General features: G+C 46.6%; 1 protein-coding gene across 1 annotated transcript; it reads left to right on the plus strand.

Annotated features, from left to right (window-relative positions):
* Positions 1-7663: 7663 nt before the first annotated feature.
* GAL3ST2 (galactose-3-O-sulfotransferase 2) lies at positions 7664-14314 on the plus strand (the record flags this gene model as incomplete). The annotated part of the gene is made up of 4 exons (XM_080933268.1): positions 7664-7722; positions 11776-11862; positions 12809-13067; positions 13496-14314. The coding sequence occupies 4 exons, from the start codon at positions 7664-7666 to the stop codon at positions 14312-14314; spliced, it is 1224 nt and encodes a 407-aa protein (XP_080789394.1).
* Between the last annotated feature and the right edge of the window lie 6037 nt (positions 14315-20351).

Consider the following 20351-nt stretch of genomic DNA (forward strand, 5'->3'; position numbering starts at 1 on the left):
ATTTCAACAGGCCACACCTTCTAATACTGCCACTCCCTGGGCCTAGCGTATATAAACCATCACACTGTGGGAGAGAGTTGGGTGTGGTAGTGCTTGCTTATAATCTAGCATTCAGGAGGCAGAAGCAGGCAGATTTCCGGTTTAGAGAGTTCCAAGCCAGTCAGGGCTCCATGGTGAGATCCTGTCTTATGAAACTAAAACAAGTGACCAACAAAGACTCTACTCCCATCCCACACAGTGTGCAAGCTGGGAGAGGCTATTGTGTTTGGATTAGTTTAGGATTTCACTGCTAGTTACCCAGGCTGTTGCAATATGAGACATAGTTACCTAACCAGGATGGTGGGAGGAGTATACCCGGGACCAGCAGCTTCTCCATGATGTGAGCAAGCATGGCCCTGAGTCTCAGCCCTAGGGAAGGTGGCTTGGGCATGGGCAGGCCCTGCCCAGGACTACAAGGGGCTATGTGGTCTTCCAGAGCAGCATGCTTCACAGAAGTAGAAGGACAGATGTCATATGAAGATAGTCAGGATCCATTGCTTTGTATGATTGCAGACATGGAGAACTTCCTGAACCAGGTTGTGCTCTCTGGTCTGTGAACCAGCGCCCGCCCCTGGATATGTGTGATGCAGAAGACTGCTCTTAGTCTGTCTCTGCCTCTAGAGCATTTGAATTAAAAGCTCTTTATTCTATTTTTTTCCTTAGAAAAGAAATTTTCTTCTTTTCTTTATCTTTTAAAAATATGTATGTATGTATGTATGTATGTATGTATATATGTATTTATTTATTTATTTATTATATATAAGTACATCGTAGCTGTCTTTAGACACACCAGAAGAGGGCATCAGATTTCATTATAGATGGTTGTGAGCCACTATGTGGTTGCTGGGATTTGAACTCAGGACCTTTGGAAGAGCAGCCAGTGCTCTTAACCACAGAGCCCTCTTTTCAACCCAGAGAAGAGATTTTCATGCAACAAAATCTACAAAAATATTTTTTTAAATTTATTTCCTACATCACTGTCTTCTTTCAAAAGTCCCCTTTTTATCTTAAGATTGTAAACAATTATTTTCCCTTAGTATAAGGAAAGCTTTGAAGAAGAAAATATTTCTGTCATTTAGTTACACATCTACAGAACTATTGGACAATTCCCAAATCTCTATTACCCACAAAAAATAGGGAATCTGTGGATTCCTCTTAGGTCCATTGAGCAGCTCCCTCCAAGACCACTCTGGGAGGGCTAACATGGAAGGCAAGGAGAAAGAGCAAGTCTGACTTGACCAAGGAAATCCTCCTGGGTCAGACAACCCAACTGCCAGGGCCCCGCCTGGTGATACAGGAAGGGGAGGGGAGTGAAGGTCAGTATTCCTTTCTGAGCCTTGGAGGAGGTCTGATTTCTCATTAGGACTCAGCAGTTAAGCTAGGTCACTGGAATGTGTATGTGTGTGTATGTGTGTGTGTGTGTATGTGTGTGTGTGTGTCTGTCTGTCTGTCTGTCTGTCTGTCTGTCTGTCGGGGAGGGGGTAGCGGGTGGTAGAGGGTGGGGCATGGGGCACCACACCTGAGCTGGTAGTTGAGTTTCATAGGGATTTAAGTTTAGTTTTCACTATGCCCCACCTGGCGTGCTGAGAGCTGGCTAGCCTGTACTCAAGGCTGTGGTAGGTCTTGACTGACTCTTCCTTGTCCATCTCTGCTGGAAGCTCTGAGGCAGGATGCTGTCTACCCTAAGAGGCACACAGAGGTAAGGTGGCTCTGGGTGGCCAGCATGGGGGGGACACTTGTCTTCCTTCTAGAATTGTTCAAGAATAGGCAGAACATGTTGACGGTATTTGTCTTGGAAAGGAAGTTGGCTTGGATTTAGGGAATTAGTGCTAGTATTTCTTTGAAATCAATCTTTTTAGATTTCATTTCAACCTTTTAATGTTTGTGATGCTGAGGATTAAACCCAGGGATTTGCTCTTCAGTTTGTGGTTGAAGCAAGCACTCAACCATAGAATTATACCTCAGACCCAATTTCACCTGGGACAGAAGCGCACTTTGGAGTTTGGGAAGCCCATGAGAAGACTGCACCCAGCACAGAGGTATTGGAATTGCCTGAATTATTTGGGCTGAAGATTTTGGTGGGGGACACTGGGGTAGAGACTTACTTACTTGGTTCAGTGACTTTGGTCCTGATATCCGATGGCTGGGTCCCTGTGTTCATAAGAATGTCTGGGCTCTGAGGCCCTAACAGAGTTGTCCTTGTTCACGGCCATAGGGAGAAGGATTGCTTCTGCCCTGAATTATGTGCCCTCCCCTTCACCTGGGTATTGTTGGAATATTGTAAATAGGCTCAGGGTTTCCTGGCTAGTGACAGTTAAGGCACAGACCTCTGTAAACTTCAGGGCCGCCCTTAGCTTAGGGGCATTCCGTACCGGCCAGGTTCCGGTTGTCTCCTGGGCCCCTGTGCTGCTAGTGTTAGAGCTCAAGGGAGGTCTCGCTCAGGGACAGAAATGTCCATGGGGGCCTGTGTGACCTTGTGAATGGTTTCCATGGGAGGTCGATGTGGCCATGGAGTCTGTGCGTCCCTGTGGTTAGCTGTCACTTAAGGCCAGCTATTGGATCCCAGCCTGGAGGCTGGCTTTGAGGAGGAGTGGGTACAGTAAGGGAGTTGGGGTACAGTTTGCTGGTGTCTACCATGTTGGCCACATGTGGGAGAGATGAGAACTGAGGTCAAGTGTGGTGGCATATGTCTGTTGTGTGACAATTCTTTCCTGGGGAGACGAAACTTACATTTTCTGCTCACCCCAGATAGGGAACCCAGGAGAGGCCAAAGCATGGATACCATTACAGTCCAATTTCGTGAACAATGAGTTTTTTTGAAAGGTTCTAAATTTTGTTACTGGACAAACACCCTAATTTAGACACAAGTCTCCAGGTTGAAAATGTTGAAATCCATCTGGTAGGACTGACCGATGACCACGATTCGGTATACACCCTCAGTCTCGCTGTTGTGTGACTCCTCACAGCCCAGCTTCCTTCTCCTCCAGGGTCTTCTCTTAGAGTTGTACTTGATCTTGTTACCAGTTTTTATCTGAATCCATTGAGGAATAGGACCATTTTGCTTTTGTTTCTTGGCCAGGAATGCTTGATTCTGAGAGTTCTGTGAGACAAGGCAAGAAGCTGAATCAGGCGTGGTGCGCACAATGGCGGAGGAAAGGAGAAGAGCGAACCACAAGTTTTATTGGAGTTACTTAGAGTGTGGGGAAGGATTACTTAAAGGAGCAGAAATGATTCAAAGTTAGCTCAGTCACCAAAGCCCACCCGAACACTGGCAAAAGCTCACAGAGCTGGGAACCCGGAGCAGGCAACTCAGCAGGTTGGAAAGTGTCCTTTCTGGGTGCCTTAGTTGATCTAAACCTCTTTCAGGTAGTTAGTTGTTCTGGTCTCAGTCTTAAAGACTGAGGGAGACTCTCATGTTTTATTACTTACTCAGTCAGTGTCATGTATATGTGTGTGTGTGTGTGTGTGTGTATGTATGTATGTATGTGTGTGTATGTATGTGTGTGTGTATGTGTGTGTATGTGTGTGTGTGTGTGTATGTGTGTGTATGTATGTGTGTGTGTATGTATGTGTGTGTGTGTGCGTGTGTGTATGTGTGTGTGTGTGTATTGAATCTTTTCAACTTCAGGAACTTCTGAAGGTATTTTGAGTTGTTTACCTTCCAACAGAAGGAGCTTCCCACAAGGTGGTACGTTTTATTCTCTGAGGAAGCCTTTACAGGACAATGCCTTTAATCCCAGCACTGGGGCCGCATACTCAGGAAGATCTCTTGTGAATTTAAAACTAACCACAGTTACTAGTGAGATTCTGATTCAATAGTTAAACAGCCAAGCAAATAAATAAATGAATAAATGAAAGTACCCTCTGAGTGTGGTGGTGCAAACCTTTAATCTCAGCACTTGGGAGACAGAAGTAGGCAGATCTCTCTGAGTTTGAAACCAGCCTGGATTACGGAGCAACTGTAACCCAACTTTTGGGTACTTTGTGGGTTCTTTTTTCTTCCATCCTCCTCTGCCCTTATTCTACCATTTCAGCTCCTCTGACACTACATAGGAGAGAAAAGTGGACAGAGGGGGAAGGGGGGTGACATTATCATTAGACTACTTCCTGCTGATTAGGGACATCGAGTTCCTTGGGGAAAGTCTGATATTCGAGATTGGGATCTCTACATTTCTCCTTGCTTCTTCCTTATGCATAACTATTTAACAAACCATAAACACCCTCTCGTGGGGTGCTAGCATGTATATAACCTATGAAAAGTCCCCAAAATTCCAAATGTCACTGAGTTGCTAAAACTATCTGCAGCTGGCAAACCTACGCCTCTGCCAGAGCATGAGGCAAATCATGCTCTGAACAATACGATCGTCAGTTGGTATGAACAATGTGATGTTGCCCCATATCCCACACCTGGGATTACAACGAAACATTCTTATAATATCTTATAATATTTACATGTCTTTTTAAAGAAACCAAAATTGTCATCACAAGCAATTTTCAGGACAGCCAGAGCTACAAAGAGACTGTCTCAAACAAACAAACAAACAAACAAACATGAAGGTGAAAGACCTCCGAAGGGAGACCCTCACTCAAATCTCAGGAGAGGCGTGCACCCAGTGAGGCACCGAGACCAGACTTGCTGCAATCGCACGAGGAAGTTTATTGAAAGTGAAACAGAGTGAGATCTCAGGCCAGCATGCTGGGGTTGAGACTCATACACCACGCAGTGGTAGAGGAGTTCGACAACGGCCTGAACTTGTAACGGGCTTATAAAGGCAAAAACCACAAAAGAGGGGAGGACAGGGGGAGAATGAGGAAATTCAAAGGGAGCAATGAGGAAATTCAAAGGGGAAGAATCATACATTTTTTAGCACACCTAGGGCGTAGAAACATTCCACAGAGCTCATCCGGACCTTCTGTGGTTATTTTGGGAACTCAAATCTCAAGAAACTTCCGGGAGTAATTACCTGTAGAGGCTAGGGCCCTAGGACAAGGAATCAGTGTCCTTTGACAACTTTTTACTCTTCAAAGGAAGGAAGGAAGTCATAAGGCCAGTTTTCTGCCCGTGGGGGAGCTCCATTGTTGACCGACGTCTCTTATCTTTTATGGGGCACTCTGACTGGACACTGCCTGGGAAGGGTTCTCTCTGTCAGGAATCCTAAAAAATAAAAGCCTGCCTCATGATTCAAATAGGCCCTGGAGTCTAATGGCCAGTTACCAATTAGATGGTATTCTGTTTTGTTGTGGAGGTCACCTGACATATTGTGGACCTGTGTTGGCTGAGAGCTAGGTGACCCCTCCACCTGGGTGTAGCATTGTTTACCATCTACTTGCCTACCTTTTGGAAGGTGTTCATGGGTGCCACATGACTCTCTGGTCCCGGCACAGCTGTCCTTCTGTATCATCCGAGTTACCAGGTGGTTCCTAGGTTGGACTCACCTCTTATATGAGTAAGTATAGGTCAAGTTACCCATTGACTAGCATGGCAGGGGCTGACAGTGTGAGAGGTTGAGAGTGGAGAAGAGGTGCCACAGATAGAAAGAGGTCTGGACACCTGGGAAGGAGCATGGTGCATACTTTCTTATAAGTAGCTTTGCTTCTTGCCTCCTTTCTGGGTATCTCAGGCTGGGTGAGGTTTACTACCAGAGTTTCTAGGTGGGTCACATTGGAAGAACTACACATTTTCTCATATTCCCAGGATCACAGACCATTTGCTGCTACCAGGAATAATCCTTGTTGCATGGGGCTTGGCCACCAACAGGGGCTAACCCACCCCTGTTCTCTGGACTTTACAAGCAGGTGTAGTGACTACCGTTTCTCTCTCAATTACGTTGGGATCGATGAGAGTTGTAGCCCCAGCTTTTCACAGCCTCTTCAGTAAAGGCAAGGTGGGGTGAGGGGGTAGGACCAGGTGCTTGGGTAGGAAGATTTGATAATCAGGCCTGGAGTCATTCATCAGAAAGTGTTGTTTTTCTTGGTAGCTCACCAGAGCCTGACAGATACACTGGGGAAGGAAACTGGGACATTCTGGGGACTGCTTTCACCAGGAAGCAAACACTCTACCTGCCTCTGTCTTCTGTCCCTGCTAACATGTTTATTAAATGACCTAAGCTTGACTTGAACTTAGTAGCAGACAGAGTGACATCTCTGATGTTCAGATGGGCTCTGCACCTTTCTTGGCAGTTGGTAACTGGATCACAAGATCCTTTATACTGGCCCCTGTGACCATTCCTAGTAGAGGAGGGGTAAGTTTTATGGTTCCCATGTCCTCTTTATTGTGGAAGTCTCTTGGTTCTAGGAGATGTATGACAGACTCAAGCTTTAGAAGAAGTGCAGTTGAAGGCTTGAATAGATACCAGGGGATCAGGTTCTAGGCAAAGGTTATGGCCTCAATCTAAGGGTAGAATACACAAAAGCCTAGGTCTGTCTGGGCATAGAAGGTGGTATCCACATAGGAATGCTTGGGAACCATGGGAAATGTGCCCCTTTACACCCATGTTCTTGACATGCACAGTCCTTGGTCCTTAGACTAGAAGACTCAACAGTACCATTGTCTCCCTGAGGTCATCTAACATCCGGCTGGTAAACGAGGCAGCCACCCTCACAAGTCAACCAGCTTCTTCTATAGAAAAATCAGGACCAGCAAAATAGCTCAGCAGGTGAAAGTGCTTGCTGGCAAACCCAACAACCTGAGTTTCATTCCTAGAACCCTTGTGGTGGAAGAAGAGGACTGACTCCTGCAAATTGTCCCCTCACCTTTCACATGCATGTCATATTGTGCATGCACGCACACATACATACGAGCAAGCACACATATGTAAAATATATTTTAAAGGAAAAATAAATGTCCCTTATTTTTTATTTTTTATTTTTTGCAGCTCGAAGCTGGCTTGTGACTTGGAGCCAAGAGCCAGATGGTCTTATGTTATAGATATATTTAAGGAGATACCCTAATACAATAGTGCTGTTTTGAGAAGCTGGCAGAAGGTTTGTGAAGGTTTTAGAAATGTTTACATCCATCCTGAGAGAGTGACAAAGGGATTCAAAGTGGGAAGGACTTCTTGTTCTGTCTCCCCTCCCCCACCCCTCCGAGATGGGGTTTCTCTATGTAGCCCAGGCTGTCCCGGAACTCAGGCTGTCTTCAAACTCATAGATCTGCCTCCCCAGTGCTGGGATTAAAGGTGTGCACCACCACTGCCCAGGCCACAGAGGAAAGTTTAAGTCAGTGCCGTGAGAAAGAAGGGAAGATTTCTTTCTCTTTCTGTACATTAGAATCAAGATTCATTTTTAAAATTCAAGTTTCCATTTGTCCTCATGCAGAAGACTGGGCTGGGTGTAGGCAGGGTCTTGGGCTATGGATGCCCTTGTCCTGTTCAGGCAGGGAGCATCTGTGGAGGGTTGTGGGCTATGTTGAATCAGGGGCATGTGGTGTGGGCTTGGTGCCCTTTTCAGCTTGTGATTTGGGAGCCCTGGACCTTGACTTGGTATTAGAACTGTTCCTATAAAGGCTCATTCCTGGTGAACCATAGACCAGATGGTTAGTGTGTGCTGAAATTTTATGAATCTGAGAGGAGGCCAGTAAAAGACAGCATGTTTAAGAAAGGGTTTTTATGTGGAAGAACAAAGCATGTCTGGGGAAGAGAAGGTGAGCTGTCATTTGGCCACGTTCTACACTGTTCTTATCAGGTAGGGATCTTACTCTAACTACAGAAGACTGGAAGCTGGTCAGCCCTCTGCGGTCACTTCCCCAGGGAGTGCTAACCACAGTGACACTTGACTTGGGGTGGTGCCTAGGTCAGAACTTGGAAGACCCATGCCCTTTTACTCTGTGACGTGTCTTCAGTACAGATTCTACAACATCATTTCCGTCTTCTGTTTTCCAACCTCCTCTGTGTCAACGCTGCTCATCCAGGAGAGATCACCCAGAAACCGAGTGTACCTGGCCCATTTTAGACCACTGCAGCTGTGATTTCCACTTAGTTCCTTCATTTAATAGGGGCTGTGATGCGTATCTAATTCCTTCATTCCATAGAGGGACCAAGGCATCTCCTCTGGGGAGCTCCTGAGATCTTTGCCTATACAGACATTCAGGGAGTGTATTGGGAACATGCCTGATGCACAGCAGAGGTGACACGTCCCATCCTAGCCAGGGGAGAACTTTGAATGGTCTGTAGGATTGCAGTGGGTAGTGGTGCTGCATTGGGCTGTGTCTTAGGGATTTACTGCTGTGAACAGACACCATGGCCAAGGCAACTCTTTTAAGGACAACATTTAATTGGGACTGGCTTTAGGTTCAGAGGTTCCATCCATTATCATCAAGCACATCAGCCAGCCACGGTACAGGAGGAGATGAGTCATCTACATCTGAAGTGTCATCTGAAGGTCGCTAGGAGAACACTGGCTCCCACATGGTCAGGAGGAGAGTCTCACTGCTCACCCCTGCAGTGGCCCAATTCCTACAACAAGGCCACACCTTCTCACAGAAGGTTACACCTCCCAATAGTGCCACTCCCTGCGCTAAGTATATTCCAATCACTACAGGGTACTGAGGGGTTAAGTACTACATGTCATTATGGGATGCCCACAGGTACCGAGGACTTGTGCCTTTGCACTCTACACTCAGTAGCTAGCTGTAGTTTCTGAGTTATAGCCTCAAGAGGGTTTCTGTCATATGCGGAGCCCCAGCCTTGTCTATGCATAAGACCTGGAAGATCTCACTTTCTTGGAGCATCAAGAATCCTTAGCCCCCAGACTAGGGTCCCTAATGACTGTTTTCCCTATCATAGGGGCCCAGTGCTCCTTAGAGACATGGGCCAAGGAAGTTGAAAATGAGCTTGGTAGGTTAGCAAACTGACAAAGACCAGGTAAAGGCAACCAGTGGCAGGCGGGACTCATGCATTGCCTTGTAGAGTGTTTTGCAGCCTCATATATGGGCAGGGACGCTAGGGTCTGGTTGGACTCACTTGGCTGGGAGACAGAGTTTTAAGGCATGAAGTTTAAGGAGTGAAGAACAAGTCATGATTCCCACAGTACAGAAGTGTCCGAACTGCCTTTCCACACCCACATCAGCCCGAGACATGTGCAGCAGATGTCACTGTTGTAAACAGCCCAGAGAAGGTACTCAGCCTAGAGCTTTGAGTTGGAGCCAGCCAGGATGTGTGCCATCTGTTCCTATGGCTACTGTCCTAAATGTCCTGGTAGGAAAAGAGCAGAGAACAGTTGGGACCCAGGACAGCTCTAGCATGAGCATTTGGAAGGGGAATGTAGATAAGTGTTTTATCTACAAAGGTAACAAAAGCTAGCAAATTGAATAAATGAATAAATGCCAGGGGAGCTAGAAGAGAAAACTCATGTTGGCAATATGTTTAGAGGAACTGTCTGTGGGATGAGATCCCGCCTCCCTGGATGGATAGGCAGCTTAGTAAAGCCCTGCTTCTTTGTATCCATGCCAACCATACCTTTCTGGCCTGTGGAATGTCCTGCCTTACTAGGTCCTGCTTTGTATGCAAGCTCAGCCTGGGATGCTTTGGCTCTGTTCTCCTTCCTCCTTCCCTTCTGACTTAGACCAGAAGGTTATTTATTTATTTTCCAGTGACAGATCCCTTGAGAGGTACGACTAGGGATGAGGGAAAAAAAAAAAAAAAGGCAGGACAGTTGGGAGTAAGAGATCTTGCATGAACTGATGTGTTGTGACAAGCATTTTTATTAACCAGTATAGCATCTTCTACACTGTTTTCAGGGAGGTAATTGGATAGAGTGGACAAAAGGTTATCATAGAATGGGATGGAGTCAGTAAGAAATAATCAAGCCGTGTTATACAACAGGGGGCAAAAGACATCTCAAGTGCACCAGGTGCCACTGGCTGATTACCACAGCTCTCAAGGAGGGAAAAATCGAGTTTCTAGAATCTGAAACCGAAATTCCCCCAAGGCCCTCGCCTCGGGTCCTCAAGGCCTTGCGAAATCCGTTCTAGCTTTAGATAAGGAATTAAGTCTCTCCATTAACCAGCCTGGCCCTAAACTTTTTCCACCTTCTCCAAACAAACGTTTGGATCCACAACTTGGCCTCAAGCCACAGGATATTTGTGTAGTTTCAGATATACGTAAGTGGTGTCACAGCGTCCCTCCCTGCCAGCTACCATGGGTCTGCTCTGAAAGAATGCATTGGTGAGAGGTGGCCAGGCTGTCTTGGGGTGGGTGATGTAATTGTTTGCTCTGTGCCTGTGCATAGGAACTGTGACCAAGCACATGCTATAGTTCCTCAGGTTGAGTATCCAAGACTCAGGGGTACTTAGGCCCAGATAGGTGCTGGACTGAGCTCTCGGAGAACTATAATCCTAATCATCTATCCACTTAAACTGTGGGGACCATCTGTTCCTATGCCACCTGGTGTATGGGGCACAGTCATCTCAGAAAGAGTTTCAGCCCTTCCCAGTATCTATCAAAATGTCCTCTGGGAGCTTATCAGAGAGTGCAAAAAAAAAAAAAAAAAAAAAAAAAAAAAGGAAAAAAAATCCCTTCATGGTCGTGTTTCTGGGAAACTGAGGGGCCAGCGGATGCTTAGGGGTTTAGGAACAGGCAACTCCTCACATTCACTGCAGAGGTAAATGTGCATTCCATGTCTACAGTAGAGATTGTGTGAGGAAGCAGGAGAACAACCAAAACTCAAGATCTCCGAAGCCAGGAACTGTAAGAACAATTCTGCAAAGTTTTGATTTTTTTTTAAAGATTTATTTATTTTATGTATATGAGTACACTGTAGCTCTCTTCAGACACACCACCAGAGGACATCGGATCTCATGATAGATGGTTGTGAACTACCATGTGGTTGCTGGGAATTGAACTCAAGACCTCTGGGAGAGCAGTCAGTGCTCTTAACCACTGAGCCATCTCTCTAGCCTGAAAGTTGATTTAAAAAAAAAAAAAACAAACAGAAATTGTGTAAGAATATGTTTTTGTTTTAATCCCAGATGTGGCATATGGGGTGGGAAAAGAAAGAACCTACAAAGTAGCAAAGACCAGCTACAAACAAAGAAGAAACAAGAAAGAAATTAGATTCCTAGATTTCTATCTCTCTCCTTCCTTCCTTTCCCCCTCCTTTCTTTTCTTTTGTTCTTTTTCTTTCTTATCTAGTAATGGGGGGCAGGGAACAGGGTGGGGGAGATAAAGGGTGGGAAAAAGAAGAACTCATAAAGTAGCAAGGGCAAGCTACCAGGAAGACGTGGTTTTCTAATACTCTACTACATGTCGAGGGTGCCCTCAGCCAGAGTAGCTGCGCCTCATGTGGCAGTTCTGTGTCCTGGATCAACATGGCCTGTGAATTAGGCATCTGCAGAGGCCTGCCCCCCAGGGCAGCCCTGGCGCCTGGTCATGCTTTTCACTATGACTTGGCTTGGGTGTGGAGAGGAAGCAAGCTTGGCGCTTGTTTTCTCCTCAGGCCCCTAATCCCCAGTGATCCCAATAGTGCTCTCAGCAGGACACCACCACATTCTAAAGTCCATTTCCAACCTTTTTTTCTATTGGGGGTTGGGGCCTTACCATGGGGATCCTCACATTTACCCTTCAGACTTTCCCCTGCAGCTCAGCGGCTTGGGAGGGTTTGGAAGCCCCCAGCCGTGGGTGCTCCAGGTTCTGAGACAAGCAGGCCTGGGTCACCCTGCTTACCAGTTATCACAGGGCTCCTTGCTGAGCAGTTGCGGGATTCTGTATCCAAGTGGCACTAAGCAGGTACTGCCCACAGGTCCTTCCAGGTGGTACTCTTGTTCCTGGTGCTGGCTGTGTTCCTGTTGGTTGGTTACCTGCATGTGGATTTCAGACTACTTACACCGTAAGTCCTGTGCAATGCCTAATGCTCTGGAGGGCCTTGCTCTTCCCTTGCAGCCTCTTCCTGCCTGCTTTAAGAACACTAGCACTCACTTCCCTTCTGAACTTCAGTGTCCTCTCTGGGAGAGAGTGGTAAGCTGTGCTTATCCTGGGCCTGTCTCCTGTGATGACAAGCCCACTGGGAAGGCTTCTCAGGAGGCTCTGGGGGGCAGGCCTGACGTGGCCAGCCTGGACTGGGAAGGGAACCGAGAACAGGGTCTAACAGAAGAAGCCTTGGGAACGTTACCTCCTGGGCCACAAAGATGGCCTGGCTTCTAGCATGGCTTCCGGGCGGTGAGGTCATGACTGTGCTTTGTTGTTACCAGACCCCAGAACATTCTCTACCCCTGCCTGCAAGGACTACACCATCTAGGGGGTGGCTGTCTATGTCTACTTGCACAACCAACTGCCTCCCAGGACAGGGTTTTCTAGGACTCTTCTCCCTCATGTCTCCTCTGGTTGGGTTTATATGATAATGAGGAATAAACTGTCCCAAGTTTCCCTGGGCCCTGCCTCTTACCACCCTTGTCAATCTTACTGGTTTACATTAAGACAGGAAGATGCCTGGTGACCCAGGCCATCTGAGAACATCCCAGCATTTCTTAGGCTGGCTGACCTTGACTGAGATCACAGAGCTACTGCCACACAGGGTTCCCTGGGCAACAGACAGCAGATTTTGGGGCCTAGGGGAATGCTTAGGGTTTGGGGTATCATGGCTGTCATGGGAACAGAAAGTACAGCTGTTGAGAACATCTTGCTATGAGGGCAGGGCTAGACTGGGCACATAGCACTGGGAGATGGAAAGAGGAAATGATATAGGGACCCCATGTTGAGGGGTAGTCCTTGAGGGGTGCTGTTGAAAGTGTGTGGCTCCTTTACTGACGATGCACTCTCTCTACTAGTCTGTTCAGAAACAAGATCCAGGAACCACCAGTCACGAACATCATGTTTCTCAAGACCCACAAGACAGCTAGCAGTACAATTCTTAACATCCTCTACCGCTTTTCAGAGTCTCACAACCTCTCTATAGCGCTGCCCGAGGGTTCCAGAGTCCATCTGGGTTATCCCTGGCTTTTTGTGACACGGTATGTGGAGGGTCTGAAAGAGGACAGCCGCCTGCAACATCACTTCAACGTCATGTGCAACCACCTTCGCTTCAATTTTCCTGAGGTGCGAAGCAGGTGGGGGTGGGAAAAGAGGCCTGGGCTAGAACCGTCCCGCTGGGAACTGTGGGCGTAACTATGGTGCTCCCAGGGGTGGGGTCTCCGTGGGACGGAGAGTCTAGTAGTTTGAAGTTGGAGAGGTTGGAGAGGCTTGCCTGTAGATCCTGCCAAGCCACTCTCTTTAGGCTGCCAGTGTCTGTAATTGCTCTTGGCATGAGACACATAGCCCCAAGGCTGTCTTCCTGAGTTCTGGAAGAACATACTGGGCTTTTGTTGCCCCTCAACCTTGGCATTTGCTCCTTGGGTATAGGACTGAGGCTCCAGCTCTGTTCGGGGGAGCTGGGACAGGTGGGAGGTGGGGCTTCGTGGGCAGCTGCGCAGTCCACCCAACAAGGGACTCTTGGCATCTTTAGTCCCACCCACTCCTTCAAACAGGTGCAGAAAGTCATGCGCAGTGACACTTTCTACTTCTCCATCCTCCGGAACCCGGTTTTCCAGCTGGAGTCTTCCTTCATCTACTTTAAGGATTACGTACCCGCCTTCCGGAGAGTCAACAGCCTGGACGACTTCCTGGCAGATCCGTGGAGGTACTACAACGGCAGTGTGAGCCTGAATAATGTCTATGCGAAAAACAACATGTGGTTTGATTTTGGCTTTGACAACAACGCCCCAGCCGACGTGGACTATGTTCACAAGTGCCTGGCAGAGGTGGAGCAGCGATTCCATCTGGTGCTCATCGCAGAGTACTTTGATGAGTCGATGGTGTTGCTACGCAGAAGGCTGCGCTGGCAGCTTGATGACGTCGTGTCCTTCAAGCTGAACGTGCGCAGCCAGAGTACTATCTCGTACCTGAGGCGGGAGAGCCAGGAGCGTGTCAAGCGCTGGTGTGCGCTGGACTGGCACCTCTACCAGCATTTCAACCGCACATTTTGGGCCCAGCTGCATGCGGAGCTAAGCCCACAGCAGCTCACAGAAGAGCTGGAGCAGCTGCGGGCAAGGCAGCGCGAGCTCACTGTCCTATGTCTTCAGGATCCTGAGCACAAGAATGTGACGGACATTAGTGACCTGAATCTGCGCCCTTACCAGAGCGGAAAGGCTAAAATTCTGGGCTACAACCTTAGGCCTGGTTTGAACACCACCACACTGCATACCTGTCAGAGGATGGCGATGCCAGAGCTCCAGTACATGGCCTATCTGTACTCTCTGCAGTTTCCCAACAAGACTCCCAAGAGCATCCCATTCCAGAAAAAGTAGGGTATCTTAGGCAGGGTTTCTATTCCTGCAGAAACTTTATGACCAAGAAGCAAGTTGGGGAGGAAAGGGTTTATTCAGCTTACACTTCTACATTGCTGTTCATCACCAGAGGAAGTCAGGACTGGAACTCAAGCAGGTCAGGAAGCAGGAGCTGATGCAGAGGCCATGGAGGGATGTTACTTACTGGCTTGCTTCCCCTGGCTTGCTCAGCCTGCTTTCTTATAGAACCCACATCTACCAGCCCATGGATGGCACCACCCACAATGGGCTGGGTCCTCCCTGCTTGATCACTAGTTGAGAAAATGCCTTAAAGCTGGATCTAATGGAGGCATTTCCTCAACTGAGGCTCCTTTCTCTGTGATTAACTCCAGCTTGTGTCAAGTTGGCACAAAACCAGCCAGCACAATTGACCCCTTGTCAACTTGACACACAAACACATAACCTTGAGAGTCCCACAGTCTTTACAAACTCTTACATATTAAATTTTCAATCCCTTTAAAATATCCAATCTCTTTTAAAATTCAAAGTCTTTTCTCAATTCGAAGTCTCTTAACTGTGGGCTCCACTAAAATACTTTCTTCCTCAAGAGGGAAAAATATCAGGGTATAGTCACAATCAAAATAAAAATCAAACTCTAACCATCCAATGTCTAGGATCCACTCACAAACTTCTGGGCTCCTCCAAGGGCTTGAGTCACTTCTCCAGCTCTGCCCTTTGTAGCACACACCTTGTCTTCTAGGCTCCAGCTGCCTGTTCTCCACTGCTGCTGCTGTTCTTGGTGGTCATCTCATGGTACTGGCATCTCCTAAACACTGCTGTCTTCAGCTGCAACTAGGCCTCACCAATAACCTCTCATATTAGTGGTGCCAAGCCTCAACTCCTTTGAAGGACCCCTTCAGTCCTAGGGCATTAATTGCAACTGAGGCTGCAACTTCACCAATGGCCTTCCATGGCCTCTCACAGTGCTGAGCCTTAGCTGCTCTCTGTGACCACTGCATTCCTTTAAAACCAGTACCACCTGGGTAACTCTTACATAGTACCAAGTCCAGCCACAGCACGAGGTACAACCTTGGCTATTTCTGGAACAAAGCTTCTTTGTGCTCTCAGAAAACACTTCCCAGAAGATTTCACCTCAGTGATACTGGTTTCTTCTTAATCACCGCTAATTTCTTAGCTCCAGCTCACCAGCATCAATAGTCCCAGTAATGCAAAGGTTTTGCTTTAGTATTTCTGGTATCTTGTTAATCACAGCTGATTCTTCAGCTCCAGTTAACCAAACCCACAGAATCTTTACATTCAAAACAGCAACAGTCCTGGTAAGAGTCTTTAATCTTCCCTCTGAAATTTCACAAGCCAGGTCTCCATCTTCTGCACTGTTCTCAACATTATCTTCCAAGCTCCTATAGAACATCCCACAGAGCTCTTAATATCCCAATGGCTCTTCTAGCTCAAAGTTCCAAAGTCCTTCCACAGTCCTCCCCAAAGCATGGTCAGGTTGTCACAGGAACACCCCACTATGCTGATACCAATTTGTCTTAGTCATGGTTTCTATTCCTGCACAAACATCATGACCAAGAAGCAAGTTGGGGAGGAAAGGGTTTATTCAACTTACACTTTCCACTTTGCTGTTCATCACCAAAGGAAGTCAGACCTGGAATTCAAGCAGGCCAGGAAGCAGGAGCTGATGCAGAGGCCATGGAGGGATGTTACTTACTGGCTTGCTTCCCCTGGCTTGCTCAGCCTGCTTTCTTATAACCCAGGTCTACCAGCCCAGGGATGGCACCACCCACGTTGGGTTGGGCCCTCTCTCCCGATCACTAGTTGAGAAAATGTCTTACAGCTGGATCTCATGGAGGCATTTCCTCAACTGAGGCTCCTTTCTCTGTGATTAACTCCAGCTTGTGTCAAGTTGGCAGAAAACCAGCCAGTACATAGTGGTTCCACTAAGTGACCCTTTATCCCCAGTCTGCCTTTCCAAAGTGAAGAACAGGGTGAAACTGTGAAGAGACCCACCCACCTCCAGCTCTGGGGAGAGAGGGCCTTACACATAAGACAACAGGCACAGCTGTTCCATAGCTGAGTCTAACCATTGCAGAGACATGTTCTGGACAGGCGAGAATGCTAGTGCCCTTACATAATCCGTTCACAGCCCATCAGGTACACATCAGCCTAGGGGAGCATGGGATCTCAGGCAGTGGGACCCGTGGTTCCCTGGGATTTTCTAGCCACATGGATTCAGCACTGGTGACAATGCCATGACTGTATAGGGTACAGTGGCAGTAGCCCGGAGGTCAGCTCGGGAGAGACGGGATGAATAGGCAGCCATCCATTTTATGAAGAACAGTGCAGATGTAGCGCTGTGAAAGTCGCTGGTTAGCTTGAACATAGGCACAGTCTGCTTTTTTAGTTTTCTGCTGAACAATCCTGAAGGAGAAAGCATCTGACTTGTTAGAGGGGGTCACAGGGGCTCAGAAGGGCTCAGAGGGGCTCGGGTACCTTTGGTTGGCTTGGATACCATGCTGTATGTAATCTCAGGGATCATCTTTTGGGTGCCTCTCTTAGTCATCCATGGAGAGATACTAGTACCTAGCACCCAGCTCTGGCATGTTGAGGTACCTGGTTACCCAGGGTACCTAAAGCAGGGTGCTTGAGGTGTTGGGAAAGAAGCCACTGTCACATACTCAGCCTGGGGTTTCAGCCTGAGCCTTGCTTGCTGAGTTTTGGTGGAGGTTTTTCTTCTATGTCTGTCTGTCCAGCTCTGGGCAAGACAGCCCCTGCTCTTTTGGACATCAGTTTAATGGGGCACTTTAAGAAAAGTTATTGTCAAAAAAATAACTGTGGGTGAGTTTAGAGATGGTACAATGAGAGTTTGTCAATCCAAAAGAACATTATAAATTGAAAATTTGATTCTCCCAAACTGAACAGAGATAGTTAAGGTATGCTTGCTCAGACCTTTAATCCTAGCACTGGGGAGGCAGTGGCAAAGAGATTTCTGAGTATAAGACTAGAGTGGACTACACAGTGAGTTCCAGGACAACCAGGCTAACAAAGCAAGACCCTATCTCAAAACAAACAAACAAAACAGAAAAACACAAACAAATAAACTAAAAGCCCAATCAAACAAAAATCAAAATCACTGAATTTAGACAAAATTACTCTTAATAAACTTGGGTCCTCTGGAAAAGAAGTGGAAGAAAAAGACCCCAAAGACCAAGTGCTCAGCATAAAGGAGATTTATTTGTCCTAGAGGGACAGAGGATATGGATAATGGACAAAGACAGGAGATGAAGGGAGAGGGAAAGGAGAAGGGAATAAGGGAGAGGGGTTAGGGGTATTTGTTCCAGAGTGGGACAAAGGAGAAAAGGCAGATGTGGACCATAGGAACATGGCAGTTTATAAAGGTAAAGGGGAAACCTTGTGTTAGGATGAGTGTTTAATTTTAATTGTGCATATCAATAGGTGAGCCAAAGGGGGCTTTTGATTGCTGGACTTCAATACTTTGATAGCTGGACCTTGGTGGTCAGCCGCAGGAGGAGGAAGTGCCCAGTGGGAAGCTTTAGGAATGCACTCTATTGGTTGTTAGCAAGGCAGAGCGAATGCAGCAGAGCAAGGCCTGGCAGAGCTCTGCTGAACATGCTAGAGCTGGCAGAAACCCTTCATGAAAGAAGCTTCCTCAGCCTCCGAGTCATCTCTCCAGCCCCTCAGTTAGAACTTCTCATTCTTAGTATCCTTACTTTTTTCCCTTTTCTTTTTGTCAGTTCTGGGGGTTGAACCCAGGACTTCAAGTGTGCTAGGCAAATGATCTAACACTAAGCCATGTCCCCAACCCTGAAACCTTAATTTCTAAGAAAGACTCAGGAACAAAGCAACATTCAGTTCACACACACACACACACACACACACACACACACACACACACACACCTCTCTCTCTGTCTCTGTCTCTCTCTGTGTCTCTGCCTCTCTGTGTGTCTCTACCTTTCCCTCCCTCCCTCCCTCCCTCCCTCCCTCTCCCCCCTCCCCCCTCTCTTTCTGTGGGAGGGCACTATCTCACTGTGTATCCCTGGCTGGTCTAGAACTCCCTATGTAGATTAGACTGACCTCCAACTCACATAGATCCACATGTGTCTGCCTTCCAGGTGCTGGGATAGAAGGCATGTGCCAACATACCTGCCTTTTTAATTCTTCAGAAAGACTGATCTTTGGTATCTAAATCATTCTAATTCTTATTTGTGGATACTGGCTTGATAAGGTTTTATTTTAAACCTTAGTATTGCACACGGTTATAGTGTCTTTTAATTTTTTTAAACAAGATTGTCTTTTCCTATACACCTTTGTTATTATTAAAAACAGTGATAGAAAAATAGGTCAGCCCCCCCTCTATATATAAATATAATTTTTTAAAGGATCTCTCTGTGTAGCCCTGGCTGTCCTGGAGGTTGCTCTGTCAACCAGCCTCTCCTTAAACTCGGAGATCCACCTGCCTCTGCCTCTCAAGAGCTTGTGTCACCACCACTGCTGCTCAGAACTAAATCTTATTGATTAGTAGAAATTACCATTAGCATTGTTTATTTCCCTTTTATTAGGAGAATACGAATATTTTTAATCCCTTAAATATTTATTTAATCAAGAGACATCTGCCTGTGAATATAAGGTATCATGAATGTTACTTTTGTATGATTTGATTAAGAAGGATTAAGTTAAAAACGTTCGACTTCTGTATTACTTAGCTTTTTGCTGTTGCTCTTCCTATGGTAGAGCACTGACTGAACTTGCTGGAGGAAAGGCTTGTTTGGCTCACACGACTGTGTCACACGACTGTGTCACAGGCCATCACCGAGGGCAGCCAAGGCAGGAGGAACTTAAAGCTTCAGACAGGAATCTTGCTTTTGGGCTTGATTTTGATTTTCCTGACTTGGTCCATTACCTTTCTTATACAACCCCAGGCTCATCATCCTAAATATGATACTACCCACAATGAACTGGGCCCTTTAACATCAATTCGCAATCAAGGAGATTGTCTTACGTTGTTGAGAGATATCCAAATGATTCGGTCACTCATCTATGAAACAAATGACTAATGTCAAACCATTTACTAAGGACATAATGCTGGATGAAGCGGTCTTATTGCATCTTGTTATGCTGTGTTTGGCCGACACCACTGGGAGGCTGGCTCTTTTCTGAAGGGTAACATGAGCAGTCGATCAAAGTGAGAGGGGAGTAGAGTAGGGACGGCAAGCTGGGTCGGGGAGGTACTGTATGAGAGAAGAAAGAAAAAGGAAAAGGAAAAACAAAATTAATGACCCCACTGAATTAAAAGAAAGAAAGAAAGAAATGTTTGAAAAATTAAAAAAAAAAAAAAAAAAAGAAAAAAAAAATTAAAACCATGAATGGATGCTCTAGGAAGTAACTTTTGGGTAGTTCTTGGGTCAGGGTCCTTTCTTGATGTGGCCCCTTTACTCAGAAGCCTTTGGGTAGAGCTCACTCTCCTCCGTGCTCCTGGATTAGATCCTTCTCCCTTTGGCTTCCTTCCTTCCTTCCTTCCTTCCTTCCTTCCTTCCTTCCTTCCTTCCTTTCGGATTAATTTATTTTATGTTTGTGAGTACACTGTTACTCTTCAGACACCCCAGAAGAGGGCATCGAATTGAACTCAGTGCCTCTGGAAGAGCAGTCAGTGCTCCTAACCATTGATCCATCTCTTTAGCCCATTCCTTTGGCTTTTTTGAGACAGGGTCTCTCTACAGAGCCCTGGCTGTTCTGAAACTCACTTTGTAGATCAGGTTGGCCTTAATCTTGCAGAGATCTGCCTGCCTCTGTTTTCAAGTGCTAGAATCAAAGACACAAACCACTGTAACCAGCTCTGTGTCTTCCTTCTGATTTCCTGATTTTTCATTGTGGTATAAGGAAAAGGACGAAAAGAGACCTTGAAGAAAAGAAAGCAAAACACCAATAACAGAGTCAAATTCTGAGAACTCAGTGACTTTTTTCCTTTGTGTGCATTTGTCTAGCTGTGCTATATTTAGTTGGTTTGTATGAAA

The sequence above is a fragment of the Micromys minutus genome (genome assembly GCF_963924665.1).
Source record: "Micromys minutus genome assembly, chromosome: 19".
NCBI lineage: Eukaryota > Metazoa > Chordata > Mammalia > Rodentia > Muridae > Micromys > Micromys minutus.